At 40.4% G+C, this 15,590-nt stretch overlaps 1 protein-coding gene across 13 annotated transcripts in view; it reads right to left on the bottom strand.

Moving 5' to 3' along the window:
• Nucleotides 1–15,590, bottom strand: part of TNS3 (tensin 3) — a 418,803-nt gene that overhangs the window by 87,579 nt on the left and 315,634 nt on the right. For all 13 annotated transcript variants that reach the window (XM_078851678.1, XM_078851681.1, XM_073332748.2 and 10 more), the window contains one exon: nucleotides 4,736–5,995. In XM_078851678.1, the coding sequence (XP_078707804.1) occupies nucleotides 4,736–5,995 (1,260 nt within the window). The remainder of the gene's footprint in view (nucleotides 1–4,735; nucleotides 5,996–15,590) is intronic.

Below are 15,590 nucleotides of genomic sequence, written 5' to 3'. Positions count from 1 at the left end.
AAATTAGGTCAGAATCAGGCACCAACATTAGTCTATGGGATGTACAGTATCTCAGTGCTTGTATGGTAATATCCACACCCATACAGAAATCCGTTGACATCATATTTGGACATGCCACATTCTCCTGTCACTTTGCAAAGCCTTTCAGATGGGCCAAGTTGCTTTTCCATTACACATGTCAGAGTAGAAGGGAACATTTGGAATAGCTCAAAAAGTTATTTTAAAAAAATACAGATATGTGAAAGGATTTCTCTCTCTCTACTGTAATAAATACACTGTAACAGGATTTATGACACGAGGATTTGGATTACCTTCAAAGCTATGTTTTTCCATTATCCAAAGGCCTCTGAAGATGTTCCAGACACAGGTAACCAGATGATTAGCTCTTTATTATTATTCAGTTTGCATCTAGGTTTTTGTTTTTGAGGGGAGGATCTGTTCTGACAATTAAATAGTACACCATGCTTTTCTCTGCTGTCGCCACCCATTGTTTTCTTTAGTTTAAACTTAAATTTTCTATTCAATTAGCTGCCTCACCTCTCTAGGGCTTCTTTAGGCTTCTTCTAGGGATTCTGCCTTTGCAGAACCAAGCTAAGCAAAAGTTCCCTGGGAGAGCAAGAAGTCATACTCCTCCACTCGTTACACAGGGCAGGCCCACACTGATCAGTCAAGGCTGACTCTATGAAGCATGCTCAGAGAAAGCAATAACCCATATATGGGGGAAACTGTTACAACTACATTGACAGCTGCTCTGTAACATCCACCCTTAAAAGGGAGTGCAATATACTTGTTTTTTCTTCATACCTGCCTACACATGGTGACAGGCACAGAAATATCTCTCAATCATGGTGATCAAACCCAGCTATTGCATTCTTTTCCCTGGAAGCTGACTGCAGCTCAGAGACATATGCTCTGTCTGTTTTGTCAATTAGTTCTTAAATCATTGAAGTAGAAGAAACCATAACATCTTACAAGAAATATGGAGTGAGTCAAGTAAGAGGTGAACAAGAGTTTGCTTTTAATTTGGCTGAATATAGCTAGTGAACAAAGAAGTTAAATTTCTGTAAAGCAGTTTGTATGTGCGCAAAAGAAAGTACATGCGTCCAGGGGTACATGTATGAGAGACAAAGTACTCCAGGACAAATAAGTGAGAGAGTGAGTGTGTGTCAGTCCATGAGTGTGTGAAAGTGAATTTAGAGACGTGTGTGTGTGTGCAGGTCAGCCCCCCCATCCAAGATCACATTCATCTTCACTTGCTCTTCGACACACGCATTCTCTTCTTCATGCACGCTTCGCACCTGCTTCTCATACACATGCCAGACCCACCACTCACTTACTCTTCAACCCCCGCCAACTCAGTCACACATAGCCCAACTCTACGGACTCACCCCTGCACCTGCTGAGTCACTGCATATTCTCAGTGAGTCATCCTTCCAGACTTCCAGTCAACCTCACTCAGTCACCATTCAGTCCTGACTTGTCAGTTCTCTCCATCCCAAATCAATCACATCTATTTCCTCTCCTCCTGTCTCTCCAGATTTGTCTGCTAGGAATTTGGAGGGAAATATTGGAGCCTGGAAGGGGGCAGGATACAACAGCAGTACTGAACCTGGACTCAGACAAGATGACAGCAAGGAAGGAACAGGCCTGCATCAGTGTACTGTGAGCATGGAGAAATCTCTGATCTTCATTCCCCTCCACCCCCATGAGCCTAGGCTAGTGGGAATCAGAAACAATCAGAAACTTGGGGCCCATGCAGCTTGTTCTGCTGAAGTATAGTGAGCGGTGCTCTCCCTACAGCCCAGCCCTGAGCTCCCTTCTGCACCCAAACTCTCTCCTGGACCCTGCACCCCACACCCCCTCCTGCACCGCAACTCCCTGCCCCATCCCTGAGCCTCCTCCTGCACCCAAACTCCCTTCCAGAGCCCGCACCCCAACACCCTACCCAGCCTGGTGAATATGAGCGAGTGAGCAAGGATGGGGGAGAGCGAGCAATGGAGGGAGGGGGATGGAGTGAGTGGGGACTGGGCCTCGGAGAAGGGGCAAGGTAGGGGGTGAGGAAAGGATGTTCGGTTTTCTGAAATTGGAAAGTTGGCAACCCTAGCTCTACAGAACAGTTGCGATCAGCTGGGATGCTAAGGTGAGGCTCCCTAGCCTGAGGACTGGGGGCAATGCAATTCTTGTTCCAAAGAACAGCATTCACTGACATTCAGGACATGCTGCAAGGAGTATTTACTCAGGCTTTGGCTGAGATGGTTATTTGCGGGAGTTGTGTTTGGCAGGACTTTTGTTTGCATTCCGATAATGTATTCTTTTGTTTGTATTGTACACGTACCTACATTTACAACAGATATATATGGGGGAAGAGGGAGAAAAACCAAGTGTCTATTCAAGGAGAGGTCAGGCATAGACACGCACCCAAATTATTCATGCTGCTTATATTACAACAAAAAAACTTCAAAACCAGACTCCAGCGAGAGACTGTTGAATTGGAATTCATTTGCAAATTGGATACAATTAACTTAGGCTTGAATAGAGACTGGGAGTGGCTAAGTCATTATGCAAGGTAACCTATTTCCCCTTGTTTTTTCCTCCCCCCCCCCTCCCCAGACGTTCTTGTTAAACCCTGGATTTGTGCTGAAAATGGCCCACCTTGATTATCATACACATTGTAAGGAGAGTGATCACTTTAGACAAGCTATTACCAGCAGGAGAGTGGGGTGGGGGGAGAGAAAACCTTTTGTAGTGGTAAACACCCATTTTTTCATGCTTTGTGTGTATAAAAAGATCTTCTATACTTTCCACAGTATGCATCCGATGAAGTGAGCTGTAGCTCATGAAAGCTTATGCTCAAATAAATTGGTTAGTCTCTAAGGTGCCACAAGTACTCCTTTTCTTCTTTCAAAGAGAATTAGAAAGTCAGGAATTGTGAAAGGTTGGTGTAGCTGATCCTGTGCAATTAGAAAAAAAATTTCACACCATGCTCCCTCCCTGAAACAAACAACAAAACAGATACACCAAAGCTATTCAGTATTTGACTATTCTGTTTACAGTCTGTGAAGGTGTTGAACACATAACAGAACTGTGAACAAAATGCTGGAGGATACTCTTAAACGTGTCAAATCACATGAACACATATTATTTCTTTTGGGGTATAGGTTGAGGTTACAGAAGGAAACAGATGAATGCCAAGAACAGCTGAATTGTAATAACAATTAGCACTTATGCACAACTTTAAATGGGTTTCTTTCAGTTTATAAATTGTGCTTACTAGAACACTCTTATACGAACAGATTAAATGCTCATTTAAATCATCATAGGAGAGCCTTTTCATTGGCGTGCTTGGGAAGTGGATTACAGCCGCAGTACATATAACTATATGTTCACAGCACAGTATAATACAAACATCCAATGAGGATGTACAATACATGGTGAGGTAGCTTAAAATATGCATTCTTCATTTAGATGAGGCAGAGAAAAATGACTCGCATGCATGTTAGTGAGGTAAAGCCATGATTATGAGTTTTCTGACTCCTATCACTGTGCTCATTCCACTAGCCATATTCTCTCTTTGTAACTACCGCCCAGTGTGATTTCTATAAACATATAGTAACCATTGTGTCATATATTCACCCTTAAACTTTTCATCTTCCTTCATTGCATGAACTTTCAGAACATGTCCCACCAAAGACTTCACTTCCCCCAAGTACAACCTGGAGTGGGCAAAACACTTTTCTGGCTTCATAAATGTGATGCAGCGATGATGACTCCTTTTTCCTTTTTGACAGTACTAGAAGTCATGGGCAAAAAACAAACAATTCTTTCTAGGCACAAATGTTTCATCTAAGGATAAGAATGGGTGGCTTATTTTATGCTACTCTCTTTTCCCCTTCACTGGCTACACTGAACATCAAAGAACAGAGTAGTTTCTGTGACAGTGTTTATCATTTTGCAAAGTTGTTTATTCTAGTACTGTTATTCAAGTGATATCATGAGGAAAGGGGTTGTAGTTTGTTCTTTCAGGAATTGGTGTTTGTGGTCAGGTTAAGGTGAAAACCAGAGGTAATGCGTGGGGTTGTTAAACTACTGGAAACCCAAAGGAAAAAAAACAGCAAAATTTCAAAAAGGGAGCATTTTATCTGCAAAAGTTAGTAGGTTATTTTAATGAAAATATTCATAGGAAGTTCAGTTGTGCCATGAAGTGTTATTGTGCCACATTTGGAAATGAAATTAATTCAGAAATACAGAGGGATTTCCATCTCATTTTATGTGGAAATTATAATGTAATCTTAACTTTGGTGTTACTGCTGATGACTCCACAAAACTGCCTCACCTTGTAATTAATAGGATTTTTCATTTTTTTAATTCTCCCCCTTAGAAGAGGAACAACAACAATCATGCTTGCGGCTCTTCCACGGAACTTTACTGAACAATTAGGTTTTGTTCAGGGGTATTACATTTAAAAAACAACAACAACAACTCAGAAGAGCAGCATCCTGAGGCACTTAATGATCTGGGGGGCTGGCGGGAACCATTTAAAAAATATGATGAATGATTATTCAGTTTCATCCCATCATTCCACAGATCACTATGAAAAGAGGGTACCAGAGATAATCCCTCTCACACTGGCAATCATCTGAAAGTAATAAGCAATGACCTCCGTTCCTGCTGTGCGATATCAAAAGAAAAAATGCTGGGAAAAGCATTACATTCATGTATTATTAAAATAACTTACCATGCCAGGAGAGATTCCTGTTTGTGACCTCTCCTTTCTCACGGAACCCAGGGCTCACGCTGGGCCCTCCCACATCCCCATCAGGGCTGGTGAAGCCATTCACTTGACTCGAGTCCCTGGAGACTGTGTTAATGCGAGTGGGGATCGGTTCAAATGTAGGGTCCAGTTCCAAGATCAGCCGATTCAGCTGCTCAATTGACTGATCGATATCCAGAGTAGGAGAGGATGGCAGGCCCTCCACAGTCACTCCTAGAGACAGGCCATGTGGGTCTTTCTCAGCTACTAATCTGGATCTAAAAGCCTCAGGCCCTGGATGTTCTGCTACTTCACTGGAACTTGGCACGGTCCCTATCCCCCGCTGCACAGCGTCTCTGCTGCTGGATCCCCGGGTGGGTGTGTCAGGGATTCTGGGTTGGCTCTGCATATTGCCTGAATTCTCTACAGTGCTAGAAATGCCAAGTCTTACTTCACTCTCGGGGGAGTAGGTGTATTGGTGAGCAGTGACCATCTGCTGTTGGCGCACCCAGGTCTGGGTAGAGTAGTTACTAGGGCCATAAGCCTGAGGCTGAGCGGAAACAGGAGGATTCCTTTGCAGCTGCTGGGATTGCTTAGGCTCACCACTTCCAAATGATCTCTCATAGAGGGGGTCTACACCTATTCCCAGGTCTGGGGCTAGAGCACTGTGGTGGTCCTCTCCAGTGTTGCTTCCAAAGCCATCTGAGAGCAGCGAATTCTGACTGCTCTTGTGGCAGTTGAAGTTTCCAAGGTGGGCTGAGTGCTGCCCTTCAGAGGAGGACAGTGTCCCGATGCTGTCCACACTGTGAAGGTCATGGCTGGGCATCTCATCATCCAGAATATCTGTCTCCCTATCCTTCAGTTTGGTGTCTCCGTTCACATGAACCTGAGCTGGCACTATGTGGCGAGTCCCACTGTACTTGCTTTGGGCATCAGTCATATCCTTGAGGGGACTGACTGAGTTTTCTAGGCCGAAGCCACTAAGTAGCTGGTCCAGCTCTGCCTTCTCTTGTGGGCTCAAGCCCCGTTTGATTCCCGGTGCTTGATGCTCCTCGGTCTTGTCCGTCCTTATAGAAGTTGTTGAGTGTCCTGAATCACTGCTGACAGATAGAGTATGGTCACTGTGATCAGGGCTGCTGGTCACAGGAACCCCCTGGGCTCCACTGGGGATGCTAGTATCTGAAGAGCTCTTCTTTCTCACTTTAGCATAAAGACTGCCATCAATAGGACCCTGGGTGTGGAGCACTGTGAAAGGAGAAGCAACAGGGTCAGGGAAAGAAAAGGACAGAGTATTAGATAAAAGCGCTGAACAGCATTACATTACATTACACTGCAGAGGTACTGCTGACAGCACACTCATTAATTTTCTTTGTAAACACATGCTGGTTTTAAAAACCAAACATCAACCAACAGCACTCTCTTGCCTTATGGAACACATTTCAATTTATATATAGGAAGGCCCTTGATAAAAACATAGCACTGTATGAAACAGGAGGAGAAAAAAGAGTTATGTATATGACCTTGTGGCAAAATACAATTCTCTACTTTTATACTTTCCAAGAAGTGAAATCATGGCGGTGCAATAACAAGACTACTGTTTACACTGGTTTGAAGACCCACATTATTACTTACCTGGAATTTGAGAGACATGACTAGTATGCATTCCACTAAGACTGAACAAGGGCTACTGGAACTTTCAATTAGTGCTCTTAGCATACGTTTTGCAATTGCCAGTCTGCCAGCTCCTACTAAATATGTTAAACATATTACCACTGATCAACTTTTTGGTAGCCCACAGAAATGACAGGCACTTAATCAGAGCAGGAGTCTGTGTGCAGTGTATCAGAAATATACAGTATCTCTTGACAGAGGTATGAGCACAATATCTAACTAGCTTTGTAGGATACATATTGTATATACATGACTTCTTTAGTGGGTATTTTCTTTTTAATAATGTCAAGGCAACTAGTTCTCACAAGTCAGAGCATGAAACACAGGGATAGAGAGAATCAGGCTAAACCCCAACTCAGAAAGACAGAAAAAGACCTATTACACTTGTATAACATTTGTCACGGCATATGAGCATCCTTGATTTTGTCTCTGATCTGCCAAAAACTTTAATTAAGAAGTTCATATCTAGTCAGACATGCAGAAATTGTATGTAACTGAGAAATTTTATAATATGCAACAATAACTGGGGTGGTGGGGGAAGGGGGATGTATCCACTCAATTTACTCGTGTAGAAACGGACCAAATTCTGTTCCTGATTACACCAGTGCAACCCTTGTAATGTCACTGAAGTTGCAGCATTGTAAATGAGAGTCTGTGTGAATCAGGTTTTACAGGAGTGTCTGCTAATTTCTGAGCCAGGTGTCACACTATGACTCCAAATACCTAAAAACTTACTCTACCTACACAGTATCTACATAATATAAACAGCTCAAAGGGACCCATCAATGTGACTGCACACATACTTAAGATTTGTGGCACCTTAGAGACTAACCAATTTATTTGAGCATAAGCTTTCGTGAGCTATTGGTTAGTCTCTAAGGTGCCACAAGTACTCCTTTTCTTTTTGCGAATACAGACTAACATGGGCTGTTACTCTGATACTTAAGATTATGTGCATGCTTTGTTGGACTGTGATCAGAGAGAACACAGGTTTCAGAGTAGCAGCCGTGTTAGTCTGTATTCGCAAAAAGAAAAGGAGTACTTGTGGAACCTTAGAGGCTAACCAATTTATTTGAGCATAAGCTTTCGTGAGCTACGTTTAGCCTGCTCAACAACTCAAGTTTCATTTCAAATTTCCAAATCCCTTTTGTGTTCAAATTGTCTATATTTGGCCATACCCAACACAAAACCTTTTGTTTGTTTGTTTGGAAGGTTTCAGCAAACTTGGTCAATTCATTTGAGTTACTTGAACATTAAACAAAACCACTCTTCCCACATGTTCTCTCAAAAACTTTTGGACTTGGTTAATTCAGAAATGACTAAAGCTGTAATGCTGAACTTGGCTTGTTTTTATAGTGTTCATTAAGATTTTTAAAATACTCTTAATTTTGAAGAATATTGGCTCTGTAGCTTTAATGTTATAAATACCTTTCTACTATTCATTTTTTTAGGATGTAAACTAAGCTCACTCAAACTGAGAGCATCCTACATCCACGAAATCTCATATTGAGAATGCAGAATGCAAGGGATGCCAAACTATCAACTACAAAATCAAGACAAGGAGATCTAATGTCATATCAAACACATTCCATTCACAATCCAACATATTCTAAAGGAGTTTCCAAAGTCAGACTACGCTTTGATAGTCATTAATAAAGGTTATTCCTAAATGAGAGCATCCCAAGGTCACAGCATTCAAAATATCTGAATTATCCTCACTGTATGAAATAACTGAGCATAATTGGACTAGGAGGCTGATCTCACATCTGTGGACATGTTATTACATGGAAAGCAAGAAAATACTGTGTAATGGGCTTTGCAGATTTCTAGACATGGCCATTATTCAAACGCATACAGTATATATGATTCTGATATAGCTATTCTTGGCACTGATGTCATTGTACCTCACTATGACAGAAACTATTTTCACTATTTTCTCTATATTCGTTTATTTTTATATACACTTGTTTTAAAAAGTTATACAATAGAACTCAGATGAATTCCAAAGTTAGTATTAGGTTTCAGAGTAACAGCTGTGTTAGTCTGTATTCGCAAAAAGTAAAGGAGTACTTGTGGCACCTTAGAGACTAACCAATTTATTTGAGCATAAGCTTTCGTCTCAACCTCAGCACTGCCCCCTGGTGCATATTCCTTAAAATAAAGTTTTCATCTCATATAATTTGTCAAATACAACACACAGCATACTATTCTGCAAACAGGAATATTTTACACAACCTTATGTTCACTACACATGCATCATGCTGTATTACTCCATTAATCCCACTAAAGAACAAAATAGTTTTAAAACACAAGCAAGCTAGGTGACTGAAAATGCCATGACAAACAGACTGTCAGCATCTCAACAGTGACTCTTTGATCTCTAGAGAAAATTTGTCAGAAGTGGTTTTTACCACTGAGGACTTCCTAATCAGTTTGGGTTGGAAATAATATTGTCAGAACTCCTTCGTGTTATTTCAGTTCTAGCACGTCTGGTAATATACAAAACCAAGATGCAGAGAGCAGAACATCTTCCTCTTAAACATTTTAAAGCTTCAAAAAAGTTTTGTTAGGCTCAATCTTATTTTATCAAGATCACTCCTCCCATCCCTGATTGCCAGAGTTCACTAAAGGAAGCTTTTGATAGCCTTCTAGACATTTTTGGCCAAGGAGAATAATGAAGTGCTTACCATGTTTAAGTGGTACATATTCTGACAGTTTAAGGAGTAATTCTGTTGGGTTTGTTTATGCAGCTCTCACTGATTTCAAAGGGGTTTGTGCAACCATAAGCAGAGTAAGTTCCTTAGCTATTACCTAATTTACAAACTGAAAGTGAATCCTCCTCTTGCTTCAAAGAGGGCTCTCACAAAACTCTCCATTTGAAAGTGCAATTTTCTGTTGTATGCACAGCCAGGAAAGCAAAATATGTGGTTTCGTTTTTGCAGGATTCATGGCTCATTTACAAGAAAATTTATATTAGGCAGGAATTCCTGAAGAATCGTTTGTCACCAACATTTGAGACAAGTTTGATCATGAAGAAACTACTGCATTAAAATTTAGGTCCAGAAAAATCTTTCTTTAAGGCAATGGACAATGTAGTCTGTTTACCTGGCATTGCAAGATCTGCTGACAGATCTGATACAGTGCATCTCATCTGTGAGTGTAACAAGTACACTCTTTTCCTGGCAGGCTTAAAATTGCACATTGGTCATGAAATTTTCTGAAATTACTGGTTAGTCTTTCTGACTATTTTGTGATTTCAGAAAGGGCCTTATTCATAAACTATACCCATAATGATAATTAATTCATCAGTTTATAACGGTAGGGAAAATGATTTGGTTGGAAAACACATTATTTGTACGGCACATTGCCAAATTTTCTTCAGTTAGTGCACAGCATACTGAATGTTATATGAGAGGTCTAATAGGTTTTAGTCAATAATTAAAGGACAACTTTCTAAATTTTTTTGTTAGAGACCAGACTTTACGAGTATGTTTCTAGTTAAGAAAAGCACTGCACAGAATGTCAAAAAATAAGGTTCTGAAAGAACAACAAAAAGCATAAATCCATCAGGCTAGAACAAACAATTTCTTTCCCCAAGGCATTTCTCTGTGTGCTGAGTGTTACAACTCTGCTGAAGTTTACACTGCAAATTGCACAAATCTGTTAAAGAAAAGGGCTTCTATTCACCAGGGTGAATGCATCACTGATAGGTACATACATGAATGTGTCACTGTGCTGTAGTTTGCAGTGTTGTTGTAGCCATGTTGATCCCAGGATATGAGACAGAAAGGGGGAGGGGAGTGTGAAATAATATATTTTATTTGACTATCTTCTGTTAGTGAAAGAGACAAGCTTTTGAGCTATGCAGAACTCTTATTCAGGTATTTATTGGTCCCATACCTCACCCACCTTGTGCCTCTCACTGTACTCTATACAGATACTCAAGTACAATACATATGGCTTAGAGAGCTTCATTATAGGAAAAATCACTGATTGATGGTTTCTCAACCTCTTGGATGCCATGCTCTCTCAGCAATCCTCATTGCTGATAGCATCCTAAATTGCTATCGGTGCCTGTTGATCAAAGGGTGGAGAGATTGTCATATGGAATTCTTTACTACTGTAACCACACTTCAATTTAATGTTTTGTTGCTAAAAGAAATCAAAGTGTTTTGTTTTTTAAAACACAACCATGCGATAATTATTTTCTGACCAGCAATAATTTCCTTGTGGCTAGTTTCCAGTATAAAAAAAAACCCAGGCAAACTTAAAATACTGCTTTGATTAGTATGGTCGGATATCTCAACCCCACGACCTATACAGATTCAGTGGCTAAGGAAGAACTCCTGGGGAGAAAGGTGTAAAACTAATATTCTTGTACTGACAAAAAAGAACTCCTCCTGACTTACTTTTCTCTATTTTCCAAAACTGAACGTAATACCCTATTAGGTAAAGTAGTGTAAATCCTTCAAACACGCAAGTAAGGCACAATACACACCCCCAGATGAAACATTCCAGCACACATATATGGTGCTTCTTATAAGATGTTAAGGACAAAATCCTGCCCAGTGTGAGTGGTTGTTCTAGAAGGATAAATAATGCAGGTAACCTTTCCTTTCGCCTCACCAGCATAGCACGTTACTCATTGTCAGTGGAGTGCTAGGCGATGGTTGAAGCAAATGTGCTTGCTAATCTGCCAACAGGTCATGGACTGCTGGTTTGGGAGCAAGGCTACCACCTTTGTGCTCCGCAGAGAATATTCACCCTGTTTCTTCCTGAGACATTCTGTACCTATGTGAGACTGGCTTTCCCATGGCCAACATTGCTTGCATTATTATTAATCATTTATAATAATGCTGTGTGACCACAATCTGTTGGGGTCCTCATTGTGCTAGGCACTGTACAAACATGTAATATGAGAGAGTCCCTGCGCCAAAGAACTTATATGAGTAATGAGTAGCAAGAGGATTTTGTCCTAACCACTTACACCGCAGGTTCAGTAGTGAAAAGAAAATAGACACAATCATTTGGTTCTGCATTCTGATATTTTCAAATCTCATAAACCAAAGGCAAAAAAATGGGGGGGGGTCATTTGAAATAGGAAAAATTCTATTTGGTCCTATTACTAGAAAACTGGATATATTTTTACATAGCCAAATACATCAGGAAAACAAACCCCAAAGATGACTAAATCAAACTCAATTTTTAGTTGGGGTACAATATTGTTCTTCAATATATTCTTATTTCTGTTACTAATTAGCACCTTAGATTATTAAAATGAAAAGGACTTTAAATCGAATTTATTTTTCACTACTTGTGCTCTTTGTTTATGTGTTGCACTTCAGGCACTGAAACTACACTGCTCAGTTTCGCTTTCTTCATAGTGCTTTGGTGCAGGCAGTAAAAGAACAGTACTGTTTGGTTTTCCAATACTTCTCAGGACTGTTTTACAAAAAAAAATAATTTTTCACTTAATTAAAAGAATTACAATGTTTCTATTCATATTGGGTTATGCAAAATTATAGAGTTGCAGCTTAAACTACTTGGGGGTAATGAGTGTTCCCACTCATTTAAGTAAGTTTAAACATCCTTTTGTTATGAGCATATAAGAGAAATGAGTGGTTTCAAACTCTGAAAAGATCCTATTTCTTGGCTAAGACACTTAATTAATGGCTATTCAAATCTTGGTTCTCATCAGACCTTCAGCCTGAAGTGAGGACTAAGAAGCTGGACAAGTTTCAGGTTTCTTTGAATGGCCAACATTAACTAATAAGCACCAGGGAAGGGTGTAGCTCCAGGAATGTTTTAGACAAGTATATCAGATGAAGAATAAATTCTGCAAGAAAAATCCCTCCTCTGGCTGTCATGTAGATGAATGAAAACTTTTTCTCCCTTTTGTACTTAGAACTTTTCAATTTTAAAGTACAGTTCTACTCAGACAAATCACCCTGTTGAAGAATGGAACCTTTTTACTCAAAGGAGGGGGCCCGTTGGAAACTATGGGAGTCTTTCAGTGGGCTTTGGATCATCAAGCTCCAGCTCTCCTATCTGTATGTATCTATACAGAGTGAAACCTGCTAGGTTAGAGCTAACACAAGGAGAGAGGATGAGCTAATGTATTCTAGCTTGAGCATCAACAGAAAAAACTCTAATTTTAATTCAATGGGTTTTGGATCTGGTGCCAATTTCTAAATGAAGGGGTAAATTCTGCTCTTGGTGGTTGCACAGGTATAAGGTAGGAGAGAAAAGAAATTGGCGGGCAAAATTTTTATTGCTGGTAATAATCCACTAACAGGAAAGAACCATATGACCTTCAGATCTCAGACTGATTCCAGTCCTGGCAGTTATATTTTTACCTGTAAACTGAGCAAATCTAATCTGCAATCAGTGAGAGACAACAACAAAAATTTCTTTATAGTCAACTTTCTAAGCAGAACTTCAATACAATAACTTACAATTCCTTCCTTTACACAGTACAGTCACACAGTATGAGAAGCTGAGTGTTGCAAGATATTTAGTCTCTCTTGCAGAGGGAACAGCTATCATATGCTGCTATTCAACCTCAGACCTCTGTCAGGGTTCACATCATGACAGACAGGATGATGTTTCAACATTGGTATCTTTGTGACTTGTCCTACCATTGTAGAACAGGCAACTGGGTTTCCTGGCATTTACTGTTTCACAACCCCAAAACTGCCAGCACCAGGAGAGTAAGCAGGCTAGAATCCCTGAACAGCTGCAGACACTGTGAACACTATCTTATTCAGCAGCAGCATGACTGGTCTGCATTGCACCTAGCTAATTCACTTGTTAAGAAGAATTCTACAAAGAAAAAATTAGAGAAGATAAGCACCTCAAACATTTTAATACACTGTACATGTATTCTGTACCTGTTCATTTAAATTTTTCTGAGTAAGAAAGTGTATAGGGTTTAATTTGCCTGGGTGGACAGCTAAACACAACTCCCAAACCTGTACTGGTCATTTAAATCACTGCTTAGCCATGTAAAACAGGTATTAGCATGTCTGAAGAAAAAGTAATCACTGAAATATGGGAACTGGATCTCCCACCTAGGGACCTTCTTTTGTCCCACTGTCACATTTTAATTATGGACCAGCTCCAAAATGCCATGGTCAAGCTCTTTTTAAAGTGATCACTTCAAAGCATCAGTACTGTATGTGGTTTAAAGATATCACAGTGATAAACTCCATATAGAAACACCTGCGATCAACAGATAAATTTGAGCACTTTCATTCCATGTACAGCTAAACTACCTCTTTCTACTGGGCAGCTGACTGTTGCTGGTCCCTTAGGTGACCTTGGGAGGTGGTGGAATCTCCATCCACAGAGATTTTTAAGGCCCGGCTTGACAAAGCCCTAGCTGGGATGATTTAGTTGGGGTTGGTCCTGCTTTGAGCAGGGGGTTGGACTAGATGACCTCCTGAGGTCTCTTCCAACTCTAATCTTCTATGATTCTGTGATCACTTAAGAAAGGTGTCACTGTATAGATAAGTGAGAGATGATTAGAGATGGGCCTGAACCAAAATCCAGATCCTAGCCATATCCCATAACTGTAGAAAAGGCTGGATGCAGATCCAAACTTTGCAGCTCTGGCACACATTTCATGTTATGGTAGACACATTATATAATAAAAGAAAAGGAGTATCTGTGGCACCTTAGAGACTAACAAATTTATTTGAGTGTAAGCTTTCATGAGCTACAGCTCACTTCATCGGATGGATGATGAACTGAGCTGTAGCTCACAAAAGCTTATGCTCAAATAAATTTGTTAGTCCGTAAGGTGCCACAAGTACTCCTTTTCTTTTTTGCGGATACAGACTAACACGGCTGCTACTCTGAAACCTGACATTATATAATGTAGTTCAGAAATAATGTGCGCACTCATCACTGAAGATTATAATTGCATCTCCTTTTTAGCTGGGGAAAAATAACAGTGGATGTATTTGTTATCTATTTTTCAATTTCAATAGTTAGCTCTAGTTATAATTTTTGAATTCTCACAATTATCCAGAGATGTGCCATTTTCTTGCATATATAAAAATTCTCACTAGAAGTACTTGTTGAAAGTCAATGAATAATAGGAAGGAAACGGATTGCAATTTAATCCACTTAATTGATGTGAAAATTAAAAATCTCTTAAAACCATTTCCTCTTTAAAAAAAACTCTCTCCCTTTTTTGTTTTAAAGGTTCATCCTAGATGTTACAATCTTGTAAATTAACCTGTGTAGCTCTAGGTGACATTTATATTAAGAGTTTTAATGTTCATAATTCACGCAGAGGGAGATGTCATAGGCACAAATGGCAGTTAGGTCCCCAACTCCCATTGAAAGGGAATGAGAGTTAGGCACTTACCGTTGAAAATCTTCTCCAGACGGCCCATTATGGCTAACCGCATTAAGGTCTTGGGTTTGCTCTAGTTCCATTAAATATATTTTCCTATCTAAACACCACAGAAGGCACAAAACTTGGCCATGTCCAAAGCCATCTCTGTTTGCAGTATCCCTATAAAGTGAGTTTCAGAAGAACTTTGCACACCACAATGAGCAGAACCATCTTTCCATTCTACAATGTGCCAATGATACTCAGGAATGAACTGTACTGTACCACAGTCTATTGGAACAGCCAGCATTTACAGAGCACACACAACAGTCAATAATTTGTTTTACCCAAATTACGTATTGGTCCATGGAAAATGAGGCAGTAGAATTATATTGGTGAATCCTGGGAATCTAAAGGTTCCTCTGAAGCTATTTCTTTTTAACTGATCAGAGCTTGTCTACACTTAGGGCATGTCTTCACTAGCAACATTAAAGCACTGCTGTGACAGCACTTTATCATGGCTGTGTAGTCACGGCACCACCTCCATGAGGGGAGTAGCTACCAGTGCTGGGAGCTCAGGGGAGTGTCTTTTCACCCCCCTGAGCGAGAAAGTTGCAGCGCTGTAAAGTGGCAGTGTAGACACGGCCTTACAGCGCTGCAGCTGCGCCACTGTAGCACGCAGTGAAGACACTACCTACGCCGATAGGAGAGCTTTTCCGCGAGAGGCAGCAGCTACGTGGATGCTCACGTTGACATAAACCCCCTTGTAGACAGCGCTAGGTCAGTATAACTAAGTCACTCAGGGGTGTCGTTTTTCCACACCCATGA

Source organism: Lepidochelys kempii, chromosome 2, assembly GCF_965140285.1.
Source record: "Lepidochelys kempii isolate rLepKem1 chromosome 2, rLepKem1.hap1, whole genome shotgun sequence".
NCBI lineage: Eukaryota > Metazoa > Chordata > Testudines > Cheloniidae > Lepidochelys > Lepidochelys kempii.
This window is presented reverse-complemented; position numbering and strand designations above follow the sequence as displayed.